Raw genomic sequence first — 18,418 nt, forward strand, 5'->3', positions numbered from 1 at the left:
CTTCTAGGCTCTTCCAGAATTTACTTAGCTATTGCTATATAATTATAACTACAGATGTACGTGTATAGCTCTCATATGCTCGTGTATTTGTGAGCGACACTTCCACAATTATAATTGCATACTTTTGGGAGCATCTCAGATAAGATATCTGCATGTGTTTGGCCGTTGCTTCTCCGCTGCGTGTACGTACATATGTGTAGACATAATGATTGAATTATTGATGTGCATACAAGTCACTGCTTAGCATCGGCTTAGAGATGACAGTATCCCTTGATGCTGCTAATATTTGTTACAATATAACACAGCCGCGGGATTCGATGTTGAATTACTAAATGGATATACTCGTGCTCATCACTACTTAGATTGTTTTAAGGGCAACACAGGTCTTAAAGTTTGAAAATATAATTAAAATAAAATTTTCATATAATATACATAAAACTAATTAAAATGTATTTTTAATTTCACTAGCATAACGTCCGTTGCCTTACTACGTTTAATTCTAATATAAAAATTATTCCGAAATAAACTATAGTTATACTTCCCTGTGCCTATTTCCCTAAATATATCTCTGCATTGTTATGTAGTCTAACTCTTGCCCTTACTGTCACCGTTCTCTTCTTTCTTGGCCTTCGCTCAATCTGTCTCTCGCCTTTCTTTGTAGCTTAACTCTTGCTCTTAGTATCACTGTTCTGTTCTTTCTTGCGCGATTGAAACTTTGGAGTTAAGGTGAAAGGTTAAAATCTATACGAAGTATCCGTAATCGAAATAAAATAAAAATCTCGATTGTTGCCCAACGAAATACCTATTTATTGTGAATTACCGAAATATATTTATTTATGACAAAATATTGCATACTATCCCATAGTAAGCCATTGAACTGTACTATAAATAAACCAAAAAAGTCAATGCTTTAGTCAGTCTGAATTTGCTTGAACAGCAGCAACATGAAATCGTTGATAGCTTTGGCGCTCCTATTATGCATCACCACGGCGTTTGAAATTCGGGGACCTAGAAATACACAACGTGAACGCTTGGGGTCTATGGTGAAAAAGGTAGTTCTAAGTTCACGTATAGCAAATGGTCAAACGGCTGCTGCTAATGAATTTCCTTATCAAGCTGGTTTGTTGTTAAATAATGGTAAACATTTTTACTCTTGTGGTGGATCTCTAATAAGCCATGAATGGGTGCTGACGGCTGCTCATTGTACTTCTACGTAAGTTTTGAATTATATGTACTGTATGCTGTAGGGTTTGAGACAAATGTGAAAAGAAAAATTAATGAGTTAATCACCCAATAACGTACTTTTGATACGCAATCAGATTTAGTCAATCCTTTCAATTGCAGTGCTGTGCAGGTGATCGTATACTTAGGCAGCATAACTCATTTAGATGCCATTGTACGCATGAAGGTAGACAAATGTGACATTAAAGTTCATCCCGCATTCAATAGGAAACCTGCTAGAAATGATATAGCTTTGATCAAAATTCCAGCTGTAATTTATTCAGATGCCATTCAACCGGTGTCCCTACCAAAATGTGCTGCAAGCTATCCCACTTACATTGGTGAAACTGTAGTGGCTTCTGGATGGGGTGTTACCTCTGATAGATCCACAGTGTATTCACCTGTTTTACAGTTTGCCACTTTTAGAGTGGTCACGAACGAAGTATGTGCTGAAGAATATGGTTCAACTACGATCGATAACGAAAAAATATGTACTGCCACTGTCAATCGTATTGGACTTTGTAGTGGTGATTCTGGTGACCCATTGGTGTTGGCATCTTCAAAGCTTCAAATTGGTATTGTGTCTATTGGTTCACGCAAAGGATGTGAAAGTGGTGCACCATCTTTACATACTCGTATCACTTCCTACTTGGATTGGATTCAAGCAAATACGGGGCTTACGCTTTAAATAATAGAAAGTGCTTGTATTTCTAAAAAATATTATAACATATAATTAATCTGACAGGGTTGAGTCATCACGGCACCCTCTCGGCATAATCTAAAAAGTCACGTTTTTCTCGAAAATCCTTGCATTACAAAAAGTCATGTTACTTCAAATTATATAAGAAGACTTGTTTACATTCGAATTACGTTCGTTATGCTAAATGCGTTATAAGTATATAGAACTTAATAAAAAGTGTTATAAAGTTTATTTCTGTAAAATGATAAAAATTATTGGAACGCCTTTTATGGTTTGTAAATTCTAAACATAGGATAAAGGGTTACCCTTAAAAAAAAATAAATGTAAGGCGCGATAACCTCCGAAAAGATCTAAGGCCGAGCTTCTCTTCCAATTTGCGTCGTGCTCCTCTTGATTTTCCCTACAAATTGGCCGGACTTGACCTACATGATTTTATGCCGACTCCGAACGGCATCTGCAAGGCAGATGAGTTTTCACTGAGAGCTTTTCATAGCAGAAATACACCCGGAGCGCTTGCCAAATACTTCCGAGGGGCGACCCCGCTTAGGAAAATTTTCTTCTAATTGAAAAACCTTATTTCTAAAATTTTTGATGTTGCTTTGCCCGGGGTTTGAACCCAGGGCATCCGGTGTGGTAGGCGGAGCACGCTACCATCACACCACAGTGGCCGCCAAAGGGTTACCCTTACGCTAAGAAATTTAAAGATAACATTCCTTGCTATTCCGTAGAGACTGCTTAGCCTGGGAAATATCCTTATAAACTGCATCCAAGTAAATGATTCAAGTATAGTACAGGTTTACAAGTATGATATGTATGAGGAGGAAGCAATTCCTTTCTCTTTCTAACACATTGCAGTTTGACACTTCGGTCAGTGTCAAACTATTGTGGAACTTAGTGGAACCAGCGTGGAACATGCGTTTGACATTGAACGAAGTGTCAAAATTGCCGGGGTTGCTGTCGTTGGAAGCAACACAGGGAAACAAAAAAAGGAGCGGAATATCAGATATGCGTTGCTATGATGGTAAATTTGTTGAACGAATTTAGTATGAAAATGTAGTGCACCTATATGGGTCCTACAGAAAATTATACAAAAGTCTTGAATTGGGATATCTGAGGACTCGTAGTTATTCCAGTATTAAGAATACAAACACGGGTGTTAAGTTTTTCTACCCGTTCAAAAGTTCTCCGCGAAAAACAGTTTGAAACCGAGGTTGACCGGAATAACCCGTCCAAAAATGTGGAAAGATAAATGAAAAGACGCGTTTTGTCCTGTTATCAATAGTCCAAAGGCGAAAAAGTATTGGAATTATTGGAAGCGAGGCAAAAACGCGTCTATTAATACCTCCCCCGACGGGTTTGGTCGTGTTTTAGCAATCGTCCCCGGTAATAAAGTATCACAATTTGTTAATTAAAATTCTCCAAAACATATGGATTTTAAATAGGGATGTAATTAAGTGCTCGTTTGAAAGTAAATAAGGGCATTTCTTTGTTATTTTACGATAAAAATATTACGCAGTTTTCGTTAGCAGCTACTACAATTTTATTGGACCTAAGAAGTACAACAGTGCCAAATAGCATCCACAAAAAAAATGAACAAGAACAAGCATTTTATCAGGTGAGCATGGCTGTGTATGTGCGTGCTGCTACATATCCTACTTGTATACCTGTACTATGGATTCAAGGGGAATTTTTTTTAGCACTAGGAGTTTCCTCTCAAAAACAATAAAATTTTTCTAAAAACAAAAGAAACCCCTTTCTAATATACATGGACATTTTCTTCATTATAAAAATTCCGACCAATTTGTAGGAAACTTAAAAAGGAGCACCACGCAAATTGGAAGACAAGCTCGGACCAAAATCTCTCCGGAGGTTATCGCGCCTTGCACTTATTTATTTATTTATTGTAAAAATTCGTATCATGCATTGAGCAAAAATGTCTTTTCCTATTGCTAAAAGTCCCTCCAATGTTTATCTTCTGAGAAAGTATTTTTTGCGCGTTTATTTCATATTTGGCACGTTGGCAGCCACGATCGCTGGTGCTTGAACGTATTTTGCTTACGCGTGGCGAATGAAAAACAATGAAAATTTAATAGTACGGGCATTCCATGGAAGATCGTTAATCCAAGCCTTATTAATTTTCAATGCTAATATATTTGAAATGTGTACTTAAGTGGAAGAATTTATAATTAGTATTAGCTTGAAAGAAATCAAATTAAAAAATAAAATTGGTATAGCAAATTTAATTGAAAAATCAAATAGTTCTCCAAAACTCCTTAGCAACATTTTTATTATACTGTGGCGAATGTTGACATCACTAAGCTGTTAGTAAATAATCAACAACAACAAATACAGTAAGCCTGCGGTGACCATTTAGTTGAATAATTATAGGCGCCACTTCACACGTATTATTATTCTCTTTCGCCTTTATTCGGCTTTAGTTGTCGCTGAACCGGCAGAGTAGCAACATCGCGTAAGGCTATTGTTTGTTTGCGCATTTACGAAAAGATAAAAACAAGAAAAGAAACAAACGCTCATGCGCCGAATGTTTTAATAGTTTCATGTTAACAATTTATTTTGTGTAAATTTGTCCTCAGACTCAAGCAATAAAGAAGTATTTATATGGCATATTTACGAATTACTTTTTGAGTGTTAACAAACATGCGTGCATACGTCCTACCTCATGATACAGATAAATTGCGGTTTAAACCAAAACCCCCACCATAAAACAGTATACGGTCAACCATGGCACGTTACTGCAAGACCTGGTAGGGTCCACCCTTCCCCCAAGTCTTAAAAGGTGGACCGCAAGTTATGTGGGTGGTCGGCAGGCATCGGTGCAATTTAGAAACGCAACATCAAAACCAAGAATAATTAAAAAGGGGTGCCACAGGGTGGTGCCCTATTCCCACTTTTGCTTAACTTCTAGAAGGAGTTACTATCGTTTCCTACGCCGATGACTGCACAATAATGACCACAGGCCCGGGCCCACAGATCGATGAGCTTTGCAACAAAATAACCGGCTACCTTTCTGATTTCTCCATTTTTTTCGTCTCGCGGAACCTGGCTTTATCACCGACTAAATCCTCCGCGACCTTATTTACAACATGGACGTCCCAAATGTCGACCATTTTGAACATCCACGTCGATGGCACTACGCTACCGACTGTCCTACACCCCAAAATCTTGGGTGTGACGTTTGATCAGGATCTAAATTTTGGTGAGCATGCAGCCGCAATTGTACCGAAAATCCAGAGCCGTAATAAAACCCTAAATATCTTGCTAACAGTACTTGGGGAAAAGATAAAGAAACGCTCATTACTACTTACAAAGCAATTGGCCAGCCGATTGCATGCTACGCGTCCCCGATATGGTTGCCAAGCCTAAAACTGGAAGAAGCTACAGGCCTGCCAAAATACTGCCCTCAGAACCGCCACGGGTTGTCTTCTTATTTCCCCAGAACACCATATACACAATGAGGCGAGAATAATCCCCATCAGGGAGAGAAATGAAATGCTAACAAAACAGTTCCTGTTGAATACCCAGAAACCTGGGCATCCCAGCAGACATCTGTTTGATGGTCCAACACCGCCCAGGGGCTTAAGGAGTCATTTTCGTAAGCATTATGAGGAAATACGGCACCTGAGAACACAGCCGTATGAAGCCAAAAAATACAAGCAGGTCCTCAGTGAACTCCACAAACAGGCGTCGGACCTCTGTGCCAGGAATTGTCCGGTGAATCCTGTACTCAAAGACCAAAACCCAAAACTTGCAGAAGAGGAACGCATACTCGGCCGCACCTATTGGATGGAACGAAGCACTGCTACAACAACAACAACAACACTTCATTGATTTTTCATCAACAACGAAACCACTACCAATAAGATGATTTTAGTTTTACTCACACAGCCACAGTTCGAATTTTGGGAACCCAACTTATGTACATGCACACATAACCAGAAGTTCGAAGTGAAGAGATATCACACACACACACACATGTAGTCATCAGCCGAAGTAGTTACTCACACATACACACGTATATGGCTATAAACTACAAATATACACGTATATAGCTGGTAACCAAGCATGAGCTACAACTGTTCGCGAAATTACTAGACCTTTGGAGAAGTGGGTGAACGAGGAAACCGAGAGTATAAAAGCAGCGTAAGCTCAGTAATAACTGGAGCTTACGATTTCTTCTCGAACACAAGCGAGATTTTCGAGACCCGAGAAATCGAGAAGTCGACTTCTCGCGAGATTCTCGCGTCTCGAAGTCCTCGTAAATCTTCTTAATCGTTGTATGGACAGTATTTATACACTTGTTTTTTTTTTACTTGTAACATTTTTGTTGATTATATTGCTTCAATTACATTTAACTCAAAACATATTTATTATACATATAATTTTGTTCGCAATATTTTATTTTTCAACGAGACATCAAGAAGACGGCTTCTCGCGAGATTCTCGAATCTCGAATTACTCGTAAGGCTCGCGAAATTCTCGAATCTCGAATTTCTCGTAAGGCTCGCGAGATTCTCGAATCTCGAATTACTCGTAATACTCGCGATCTTCTCGACTTTCAATTCAGTCGCTGCATTGGCAATATTCTATACATTTCGGGGTTTTTTATTTGTGGTTTTGCGGACATTTTGGCTTGTGCTCCAGAAGAAATCGTAAGCTCTATATAAAACAGCAATGAATCGATTAAGTTGAATGCCGAGAAGCTCGCGAGCCTTACGAGTAATTCGAGAATCTCACAAGCCTTACGCGTAATTCGAGATTCGAGAATCTGGCGAGAAGGTGAGACTCGCGAGAAATCTCTTTTCATTGCTCCACCATGGCGGCTTTGCTTTTCCTCTGAATCTTCTTAGAGGGCAATCTTTGTTATACGCACTCATAAGCGTCCTTTTTAATAATTCATTCGACTCCTCCAGTTCCTCTACATTAGCAACCTCTTTGGGCTGTCCCAGTTTTTTTTCCAAGTGTTCCTGGAATTTAGTCCAGTTCGTTGACCTAGGGTTTCTAAAGGTTCCTCCCTTCTCTGCCCTCTTTAGGGGGATGCTGAAGCTGATATACGCATAGTCGGAGAAGGATGGTCTATCAAGAACCATCCAATCATACCTTGATATATCACGCTCGGAGCTCAATGTAATATCCAGAACATTGCTGGATGTTGGACCAATGTATGTAGGGAGATTTCCCCTGTTGGCTATCTACAAATTGGTTTGCAGGATGTAACAAAACAGAGATTCGCCTCTCTCGTTCGTATCTGCTCCTCCCCTTGCATTGTGGTGCGCATTTGCATCTGCGCCTATGACCAACCGCCCATTGCGCCGTTCCTCCTGTACTAGCCTTTTGCACTCCATCGGTGGAACCTCCGCAGCATGGGCCATGTAGCAGGACGCCAGGATAAATGCCTGCTTATTCTTTTGCTCAACGGCCACCGCTACGATATCTTCAGTGGTGTAATTAGGCAGTATATATGAATACAGCTGTTTCCTTACCATTACTACAGCTCGCACCCGTCCTTCCGTTTGCGCGTAGTAAACGCCAAACCCGCGCGCTAAGTCCAGAAACCTTTCCGCCCCATGAGATCCACGGCTCCTGGATCAGCGCCATGTCAAACGAACCCTTCTCAAGGGTTAGGAGGAGTTCGTTCGACGTCACTTTACTGTGTTGGAGGCTTATCTGTAGGACTCGCAGCACCATTAGGCTGTTTGTCTCACTCCAGCACCTTCGTCTTGACGTCGTCGTCCTCCCCTTGCCCTTTTGGTTTAGAGTATTCGAGGCCCCCTTCAGCCTCTCGTGACTGTTGTGCCGGGTGTTCCTCTGTGCGAGTCACAGCACCATTTAGCGGTTGGTCCTCTTCTAGCATGTTCGTGGTGACGTCGGGGACCTCCACCTGTCTTTTTTCCCTTAGGCTTTTGAGGACCACCTCTAGCGTGTTAGGGTTTTTATCCTCGGGACTTCTTTTCCTGAGTCGCATCTAGATTTTGCCAGTGCCAAAGGACATTTTGCCAAGCTGCGTGTACAAAATATCCTCCGACTGCTTGTTTATTTGGAAGATGTAGAACTGACCATCCTCGGTAGGCCGAGATACAGTAAGTACCTTCCAATCCTATGTCGGTATGTTCGGATTCTGATTCTGCAGAAGTCGCAGTGTATCCTCCGACTTCATAACGCATGGTATCTATACCTTAACTTTTGGTACCGTGGGGATTTGTGCTTTATCCACCACCTCAAACCGCGCGTTCGTGCCTTGCCTTTGGAGGTTTGGAACCACTTCCTCCAGCCACCGCAAGCTCGGTATGTTGTCGCACGCTATCATCTTCACACCATCATACCATCCCCCCGAATCAAAGGTTGGAAGGGGCTTACTTGGTTGTTCCCGCATCAGCTTAAGCATTAAGCTAATAAGCTCCCTTTTCACAGATCTCTACCGTTCAGTAGTCATTTGTCCGAAAGGACTGCTACGATCAACCAGCGCCACAGTCAGTGACTGCTTTGCCACATCACTCATCTTCTCGGGAAAAGCAGGAGTCTTAGTGTTATCTCCCTTTGGCACCTCCGAGAAAGCCGGAGTCTTAGCGTTAACTCCCTTTAGCGCCTCCGAGAAAGCCGGAGTCTTAGCGTTATCTCCCTTTGGCTTATCTCCTACTTCCGTAATTGGAAATTCCCTATGACTCGCAGCTTTCGAGGTAGTTGCTACCTCGCTATTGGAGCCCATCTGTCTTACAACTTTGGGCCTACTTGTCTTGTTTATGCGACTGCCCTGCCTCGCGGCTCTAGGGCCTGGGTCCTTTCTGCCTCTTGAAAGCAGGCTTGTCGCCTTCCGCCGAACGTTGCCTCTTCATTCTGCCATTCGACGTTTCTTCCTCCTCGTACCAGTTGCAGAACCGAGGGTTTGTCGCAGCAAACCTTTTGAACTGCCTTCGACCTACTTCTACTGCTTCATGGGCCCATTCCAAGCGCTCGATCTCCACTTCTGTTGCGTCGACCACTGCTCCCAAGCGTTGTACAATTCTTAGTGCTGCACGGTACTGCGAGAGAGCTTGTTTGCTTCCACTGCTCCGTACCCTTCTCCACTCTTCTACTCCGTTTTCATTTGTGTGCTTCTCCAACACGGTGTTCATTGAATCAGCACTACTCTCGCTCCCCGAGTCGTATGTGTCGTCCTTGGATTGCGACTCAGTTCTCCTCTTTACATCGTCCTTATTACAATCAGGTAATGAGTCGTTCATCTTGGTCGTACGACCACCTGCCCGACAAGGCGGGCTCAGCGGTCCAGTAATATATACGGGGAAAGAACCGTCCGCCACAGCAGCGCCCCTTACTGTGGTAAGGCCATTAATACTTCCCGAGGTGGCCCGGTATCGGGAAGGCTCCGTTCGAATACAGCTGTATTTATCCCCTGGCTGCAAATCGTCCAATAGGCACGGTCCACATAACACCCTGGACTAGGGGGTTGGCAGTTCTTGGTCACCGACATCCCGCCGCCCTCCTATGAGGCGAAACGGCGTAGATGTCAGTCCTAAACAGCTCCGCCTCATAGTCGGGCGCTATGGAGTTCGGCTAAGCCCTCATTCCAACGACAAGGTGCCTACCCTAGTGAGGGCTGCCAAGGGGCGACCCCGCTTATAAAAATTTTCCTTCTAATTGAAAAACCTTATTTCTAAAATTTTGATGTTGCTTTTCTCGGGGTGTGAACCCAGGGCATTCGGTGTGGTAGGCGGAGCACGCTACCATCACACCGCGGTGGCCGCGGTCCCTTGAAAAGTAAAGTATAAATAATATCACAACAGCTTCAAGCGTTTTTGAAGACGATGCAAAGATTTTCGAGTGACCTTAGTAGGCGTCGCCGTTACAATTTTCAAGATTGTCAAATACAGTTTTTAGGTCAACCTTATGAAGTTGATCATATAAAATTTGAGCAGTGTAAAGTATTGAATTGTTACAGAATTCTATTTTATTTTCAAATAGCATTTAGTTTTACAGGAGTATTAGGCGAGGTTAGAAAAAGTAGTGTGTTGAATTCCATTACAGTACATTTCTTTAAATGACAGCTATTGCAACAAAAAAAAACGTGTGATGATGACGTATATTTGATGACGTGTAGTTTATTTAACCTTGCCAGATCGGCCGTTTAAGCTCAGGTTAAACTTCATTTAAAGTATACTGAAAAACTGTAGAATAAGCTTAAAGCGTAGTTTAACTGACAAACTGTGTTGAACTTGTACTGAAAACCCGGGCTTTAGATAAAAATATTTATGAAATTTTGTAAACAAGTGCTAGTATTGTTTTTAAGTTCTTGTATTCTAAAATGGATACATATTTTGTTGGTTTTTCTTTCTAAACAAAAGCTTAATGAGCGCATACAATTTTGCGTGCTAACGGATTATTTACCGGCTCCAGTTAATGCTAACTTGTACTTTTTCTGACAGATCTACTTACGATTTTTGTCAAATAAAGTTTCAGTTAGCCTTAGCCGAAGATGACGAAAACGGCCTTAAAAAAATGCGAGTTAACGAGAATATCAGTACAAGCATAGTCTGTGCTTAAAAGTCGGTTTTTATATAAGCAGTTTCCGCTTATTACTACTGCATCTCATGCATTTTTAATGGTACTTATATCCAGCAAATACTGTGCTGTGCCTTTTCGGAATACATACTTTTGTGGCAAAACTATGTAAATAATTCCATAGTACGCCACTTAACTATACTATAAATAAACCAAAATACTCAATGCTTTAGTCAGTCTGAATTTGCTTGAACAGCAGCAACATGAAATCGTTGATAGCTTTGTCGCTTCTATTATGCATCGCCTCGGCGTTTGAAATTCGGGGATCTAGAAATACACAACGTGAACGCTTGGGGTCTATGGTGAAAAAGGTAGTTCTAAGTTCACGTATAGCAAATGGTCAAACGGCTGCTGCTAATAAATTTCCTTATCAAGCTGGTTTGTTGTTCTATGATGGTACAAATTTTTACTCTTGTGGTGGATCTCTAATAAGCCATGAATGGGTGCTGACGGCTGCTCATTGTACTTCAATGTAAGTTTTGAATTATATGTACTGTATGCTGTAGGGTTTGAGAAAATTGGCGAAAAGAAAAATAAATAAGCTAATCACCCAATAACGTACTTTTTATACGCAATCAGATTTAGTCAATCCTTTTAATTTCAGTGCTGTGAAGGTGATCGTATACTTAGGCAGCATAACTCATTTAGATGCCATTGTACGCATGAAGGTAGACAAAAGTGACATTAAAGTTCATCCCGCATTCAATAGGAAACCTGCTAGAAATGATATAGCTTTGATCAAAATTCCAGCTGTAATTTATTCAGATGCCATTCAACCGGTGTCCCTACAAAAATGTGATTCAAGCTATTCCACTTACATTGGTGAAACTGTAGTGGCTTCTGGATGGGGTGTTACCTCTGATAGATCCACAGTGTATTCACCTGTTTTACAGTTTGCCACTTTTAAAGTGGTCACGAACGAAGTATGTGCTGAAGAATATGGTTCAACTACGATCGATAACGAAAAAATATGTACTGCAACTGCCAATCGTATTGGAGTTTGTAGTGGTGATTCTGGTGGCCCATTGGTGTTGGCATCTTCAAAGCTTCAAATCGGTATTATGTCGCTTTGTTCAAGCAAAGGATGTGAAAGTGATTCACCAGCTTTATATACTCGTGTCACTTCCTACTTGGATTGGATTCGAAACAATACGGGGCTTACGCTTTAAATAATAGAATGTGATTGTATTCCTAAAAATTATAAATAAAAAAAATTATAATAAAAAGTATAAATTATAAAAAATAGTTAATCTGACAGGGTTGAGTCATCACGGCACCCTCTCGGCATAATCGAAAAAGTCACGTTTTTCTCGAAATTGAATTACTTAGTGCGTGATAGCTTCTAAAATAACTTGACCTCAACATAATGCAGACGTCGATTAGAACATTTTATATTTTAATACTATCATTTATACTTTATATGAAAAGTATGTTTCCAAACGTATTTGTTCACACGATGAACCAGTGCCATCCTGGATCACTAAAGAACTAAAATCCTTTCATTACAAAAAGTCATGTTACTTCAAATTATATAAGAAGACTGATTTACATTGGGATTACGTTCGTTATGCTAAACTGCGTCATAAGTATTTAGAACTTAATAAAAAGTGCTATAAAGCTTACTTCTGTAAAATGAAAAAGAAAATTATTTAGGATGCGTTTTATGGTTTGTAAATTCTAAACGTACGATAAAGGATTTCCCTTGCGCTATGAAGTTTAAAGAAAACATTTCTTACTATTCCGTAGAGACTGCTTCGCCTGGGAAATATCCCTATAAACTGCATCCAAGTAACTCAATCTCTGCTCCACATTTATGACCTGAATAAGATCTTTTATTGCAATTAGAGACCTTGAAAGAATCATTTATATTTATTATTTATTAAAACTGCTCTGTCCAGTAAGGGACCGCTGGCTCGCAAATTGCATCGTGGTAATTGTGATTTCGTCATTCGTGAATATGAGCCGCTCAACTAATTTGTAATATTAATTAAAAATCAACTAGCGGTGTTTTTAAAGTGAATTATGCATTAGTTAGCTAAACATATACTAAATTTTAGTATTAAAAAAGAATGTTCAATTTTTTAATCTAATAGTGAAGTTTTCGATCATAACTTTTTGACGCGCATCAATTGTGCTCATTGGGCCTCATGTCATTTAAAGTATATACATTTTTTTTAGAAATATTGACAGAGGAAGATATTCTTGAAGCTTTATTAGATTCCGATTTGGAAGATTTCAGCAGTGATGACGAGCTGCTGGACAAAATTTATTTGCCGTGTGAAAGCACTGACGGAGATAACTGCGAACCCTATTCCTAGGAACGAGCATATTTGGTATTCAATTGACGAACAAATGATTCTATATACGGGCCGTTGCCCGGTTAAACAAAGCCTACCAAACAAACTAAAATGTATCGGACTGAAAACTGAAAAGCTCCCAACATCAGAAGGGACAGTGCTGAATTTTAGGATATATCAAGACAAAACCACGTCAATTACAGAAGAAGATCTAGGAGTTTGCGACTTATACAAACTCTTCCTAAAGGTTCCAAAGTATTTTTTGATAGGTATTTTACAACTCTGCCTCTTTTAGATCGAGTTTTGGCGAGGGGAATATTCGCTACTGGAACGATTGTGAAAAATAGAGTTAAGTGTATCACTATAACTGAAGAAAGAAAAATGAAAAGAGGAGACATGGAGGATGATAAACATGCTAACGTGCAATGGAAGGATTCTAAATCTATATTATTAGTGTCTTCTGCATTTGGATGTAGTCCAGTTGTGATGTTAAGCGATGGTGCAAAAAAGAAAAGAAATGTATACAAGTTGCATGCCCAAGCGTTGTTAGAGTGTATAATATATCGATGGGCGGTGTTGAGATCTGCGACCATCTAATGGAATATCGTACCTTTTTTAAAACGAGGAAGTGGCCACTAAAAGTCATAATTCATTTTATTGATTTGGCTAGTTGTAACGCATGGATGGAGTATTGCCAAGACTGTCCTAAAATTCAAACTCTTTCGAAAGATACATTAGACCTCTTAGCTTTTCGGCTTTCTGTAGCCGAAGCACCCGTTTGCATCGAAAAAAACAAGAACATGGAATGGTTTTCTGAATCAGATAACGAAAATGAAGAAGAAGTTTTGCCTCCTGTAGAGCATCGATATAACGAAAAACGTCCAGATGGATTTCATCATTGGGCACCCGAGGAGGACTCAAATTCCGCAAAAATGTGTAGTCTTAAAGTGTACACGCACTAGATGTGAAAAATGTAATATTTTTTTATGCTTCTCCAAGCCTAAAAATTGTTTCAAAGAATATTACTTTGACAAATAAATATTTTTCCGAAATCAGCAATGTTGAATAATCACGTTTTTTTAATGCAAGATGGGCCCACATGCATCATGCGAGTCCTTAGGGTAAAGGAAGGACATAGGACTAACTTCTGAAATTAGTTATTTCCATTTCTGGAGTACAGAAACAGGAATATAACCAACAATTTTAAAAATCGCGGAAGTAGTTTGCTCATGGGTCTGAAAGGGATATACTCAAAAAAGTTTTGGTTTGAAAACAGCACTTTGTGGTGTTGTTCTACATTACTCGTAAAAACAAAACAGTGTGAATTTTATCCGCAAGAACTGCTGAAAAGCTATTTTGTTGTTGAACTCCTTCGAAACGGCCGATTCTAATGAAATTTTGTGACCATATTGAGTGAGTTTTAGAATTGTATCTTACCTATTTTTCTTACCCCAAAAGGGTAAGGGTGGTCCAACACTTAAGTTTTTTTCTATACACAACTTTGTTTATTTTTTTTTTTTTGAGAAATAGAAGAATTAAAAGAACTAAGAGAAGAAAAACGAAGGAAGTAGAAATAGCTGAGAAAGTAATAGAATCAGACGAAGATAGAGATATAGGTATAGATAGAGCGGGAGAAGGGATGGAAAAGACTGAGACGGAGAAAGAGACGCAGGGAGGGGATTGAATAAAAGGATAATAAGAAGGGGAGAGATTGAGAAGGAGAGTAAGAGGTAAAAACTTCTTAAAAGTCATGCAGATAGACCAAAGTTACGTCTGCCGAGTCCTAAACCCTCAACATTCGGTGTGAAAGGCTCATCATGCTATCACCACACAACAGCGACTTGCTGTTCACATATGACAAATCAATAAGTTGGATCTAAATACTAACAAGTAAGGACGGGACCGTCTTCGGCTGTCCCGAAGACTTCATACCTTTTATGAATGGAGCTGTAATGAATAGAGTAATGATCTTATCTCATTCGTTATATACGAATATTCAGTTGTATAAGATGTGTAATATATAGAGAAGAGATTTACGTAAGCGACATTTTCGATAAATATAAAACAAGGAAAAAATGCTAATCTACGTTTTTCGTTGTGTGCATGCCACAGCTTTCATGGTCATAGCTACTTATCTATACTATATATGATATATACCTAATTATTTGATAAATTTCAAGCTTGTGATCAGATCTTAACAATCTGACGCAGAATTGCAAAAATAACACTTTCATATCATTTATTATTTGTTTAAGGCAAATTTGTACAATATACCACTGTCTAAGTTTTAGCTGTGCTTAAGTAAATATTTTTCCGAGTTCAAGTGACTGTTATTAATTGTTAAAATTATGTCTACATTTGCAAGTTTCATGAGTTAAAGATTTTATAAACCTTATATTTGAATCTACACTGTCTCCATTTTCTTTCACGTTTTTATACCTTTTATGAAAATGAATTGGTATATTTAGTTTGTAACGAATCTCAAAATTGTAAGTCCATAACAAAGACTTGATAGACCCATCCATAAGTATACCGAGATGATCAGGATGACGACCTGAGTTCATTTAGCCCTGTTGTCTGTCCGTCTGTTTGTCTGTTTGAACACAAACTCGTCCCTCAGTTTTTGAGATATCTCGATGAAATTTGGTGAGCTGGTATATTTGGGTGACCAGTTAATCATTTGGCGGAGTAAGTGTGACCAGATAGGACCACTATAGCATATATCATCCCCCATACAACCGGTTTTGTGAATAATAGGGTTTTGTCATTTATTTCTCTTTTTAACTGCTAGAAGACTAAAGCTTCACAGAATGTTTACATATAAAGCATATGTAGTAAATTTTTCGTTTGCTCTTGCTTTATCTAATATTTTTTATTGAATGAATGTTTTACAATAGATCTCTAAGTTTCTAAAAATTTACATTAACTTGCTTTGTTTCATAAGGTATTTCTATAAATTTGCAACAGTTCGGCCATCCTGACATGCAATCGCCCTGATTCTTTCCTGATTTTTATTTAATAACCAAGACTTCATATTTGCTACTTCCCATATCCCTTCATATGGAACCTGGCTAACTTGAAATCCTTCAACATCCTTTAACAACTATCGGTCATTTGGCAGAACTTTCGCTACTCTATAAGGTCCTTTAAATTTTGGAGCCATTTTTTTACATGCCCCTGAAATATTTATGTAATTCTTCACCATGACATAATCTCCTTCGTGGTAAGCTTTTAAAATCCTACCCCGATCTTTTTGAGATTTATTATACTTCTGACACTTTTCTATATTTTTTTGCTGCTCTAAACCGTATCTCTTCTAAATCTCTCTCTTCCTCGTTTATATAAAACTCTTCGAGTTTTTCTTTTATAAAATCTATTACTGCTCCTTTTTGTGGTATACCAAATAATATAATACTAGGTGTTGTTCCTATGCTTCGATGAAAAGTGTTATTCAAAACAAATTCAATGTTCGGCAGGACTTTATCCAAACTATATGCATTTCCAGCATTAGTAATTTTGGAAATCATTGGAGCTATAATACGATTTACTCGCTCTACTTGTCCATTAGCTTGTGGAGATCCCGTAGCTATTTTAATATGTTTTATATTATTTGTGTCCATAAATAATTGAAATTCTTTTGAAGTAAAGGCACTTCCTCTATCCGATATTAAAGATTTCGGTCTACTATATGCATGGAAATATGACATTAGACAACTTTTAACTTCACTAGCCCCTGTAGTTCGTACTCCAAAGAGCTTTGAAAATTTTGAGAAACCATCGACCACTAGAAATATGCATTTTTTTTTTTTACAATTCTTTAACAATATTGGACCAAAGTGATCTATATGTATCATTTCAAAAGGTACATTCCCTTTCGGGATATTGTGTAAGAGTCCTTCGCGAGAACCATTTTTGTTAGAGAATGTAATACACTTTAAACAATTTCGCATATGTGTTTGAATTTTCTCTTTCAATTTAGGAAACCAATAGGTTTTAGATATTGCATGGAAAACTTTATCACATCCTAAATGTCCATTTCATCATGATAAAGTCGTAGAATGTTTCCTTCCATTTCTTGTGGTACATAAAATAAAATTTCCTTACCTACTTTGCGATAAATAAGGCCATTTCTCATTTCAAATATCTTACTTTCCTTCTTCTCGAACTCTTTCATAATTTGTAAAATTATCTTGTCTCTATTCTGACAAATTGATAAATTCTGCTCAAAAGTATTTTCTTCTAAAACTAAGACATTAGAAATCCTACTCAACGCATCCACATGTCGCGTCCTTGTACCACTACGGTGCTCTAATTTGTAGTTAAAATTTTCAAGCTCCAGAGCCCATCGCGCAATCCTAGGATTCACTTCCCTTTTGTTTAACGTTAACGTTAATGAATTGCAATCAGTAACAATGCAAAATTTTAACCCTTGTAAATATATTATAAACCTCCTTAATGCGTAAATTATCGCCAAAGTTTCTAATTCGAAACTGTGATACTTGGTTTCTGCATCAGTAGTACGTTTTGAAAAGTAAAAAATTGGGTGGAATTTCCCATCCCTTTTCTTTTGCAAAATAATAGCGCCAAACCCTCGAGAGCTTGCATCGCAATGCAATTCAGTCTCATCCTTTGGATCATATATACATAATGTATGTAGGTGCTTCCATCAATTTTATCTTTAATTTTTCGAAACATTCCAATTCTTTTTCACCAAACTTAAAACTAACATCTTTTCGTATTAAGTTACACAATGGCTTCAATTGAAAACCCTTTAATAAACCTCCTAAAATATGAACAGAGTCCTAAAAAGCTATACACATCTTTACTATTTCTTGGAATAGGGAAATTCTTAACTGCATCTACGTTATTTTTATCGGCCCTAATACCATCTTTTGTAATCCAATAACCTAAATATCTCAATTCCGATTTCATAAATTTACACTTATCAATTCTTAGTTCCAATTTGTTTCTCACCAATCTATCGAATACTTCCTTCATAATCTCTAAATGATCATTTTCAGTACTTGTTGCAACCATTATATCGTCCAAATAAATGTCAACTTTTCCCGCGCGTATGAGATCATCAAATACATAATTTACAAAACGCTGAAAAGTGGAAGGGGCATTCTTAAGCCCAAATGGCATCCTACAAAATTCGTATTGGCCCAAAGGAGATACAAACGAGGTGTATTTTATAGAATCTTCGTTCATTCGTACATGGTAAAATGCACTCTTTAAATCTAATAGAGAAAATACTTTTTTATTAACTAATCTATCTAAAAGATCGTCAATTAATGGTATCGGATAGTTATCTTTCAATGTATTTTTGTTTAAAGTTCTGTAATCTACACAGAGCCGTATTTCACCAGTTTTTTTCCGCACTAATACAATTGGTGAACAGTATTCCGATCTACTAGGCCTAATCACATTTTTCTGCAATAAGTTATCTAATATTTCTTGAAGTTTTTCCTTTTCATTATAAGCTAGTATTCGTGGAGGGATATGGAAAGGCTTCTCATTATTCAAAAAAATTTTCATTTCACATGTAGTTTCCGGTTCATCAGGGCGTTCACAGCACAAATAGCATTCTTTAAATATTTTATCAAGTTTCCTTTTCGTATCATAA

The 18,418-nt window shown here is 38.4% G+C and overlaps 4 protein-coding genes across 15 annotated transcripts in view; 3 read left to right on the top strand and 1 right to left on the bottom strand.

Moving 5' to 3' along the window:
• The window catches only part of LOC137252858 (collagenase-like), a 30,768-nt gene extending 19,054 nt beyond the window's left edge, over positions 1 to 11,714 (top strand). The window contains exons 1-2 of one of the 2 annotated variants that reach the window (XM_067788962.1): positions 10,689 to 10,967; positions 11,100 to 11,714. In XM_067788962.1, the coding sequence (XP_067645063.1) occupies positions 10,699 to 10,967; positions 11,100 to 11,664 (834 nt within the window). In that variant the 5' untranslated portion in view covers positions 10,689 to 10,698 and the 3' untranslated portion in view covers positions 11,665 to 11,714. Of the gene's footprint in view, positions 1 to 10,688; positions 10,968 to 11,099 lie in introns of those variants that run through there. The other variant, XM_067788963.1, reaches the window with a different exon arrangement.
• The window catches only part of fry (Protein furry), a 470,099-nt gene that overhangs the window by 371,304 nt on the left and 80,377 nt on the right, over positions 1 to 18,418 (top strand). The window lies entirely within an intron of this gene.
• CNMaR (CNMamide Receptor) overlaps positions 1 to 18,418 on the bottom strand; it is a 239,781-nt gene that overhangs the window by 209,867 nt on the left and 11,496 nt on the right. The gene's annotated exons all lie outside the window — the stretch shown is intronic.
• LOC137252857 (collagenase-like) lies at positions 934 to 2,141 on the top strand. Its single transcript, XM_067788961.1, has 2 exons — positions 934 to 1,213; positions 1,345 to 2,141. Exons 1-2 carry the CDS (start codon positions 945 to 947, stop codon positions 1,907 to 1,909), a joined length of 834 nt encoding a protein of 277 aa, XP_067645062.1. The 5' UTR covers positions 934 to 944; the 3' UTR covers positions 1,910 to 2,141.

The sequence above is a fragment of the Eurosta solidaginis genome, chromosome 5, assembly GCF_040869045.1.
Source record: "Eurosta solidaginis isolate ZX-2024a chromosome 5, ASM4086904v1, whole genome shotgun sequence".
In the NCBI taxonomy this organism is placed as follows: Eukaryota; Metazoa; Arthropoda; class Insecta; order Diptera; family Tephritidae; genus Eurosta; species Eurosta solidaginis.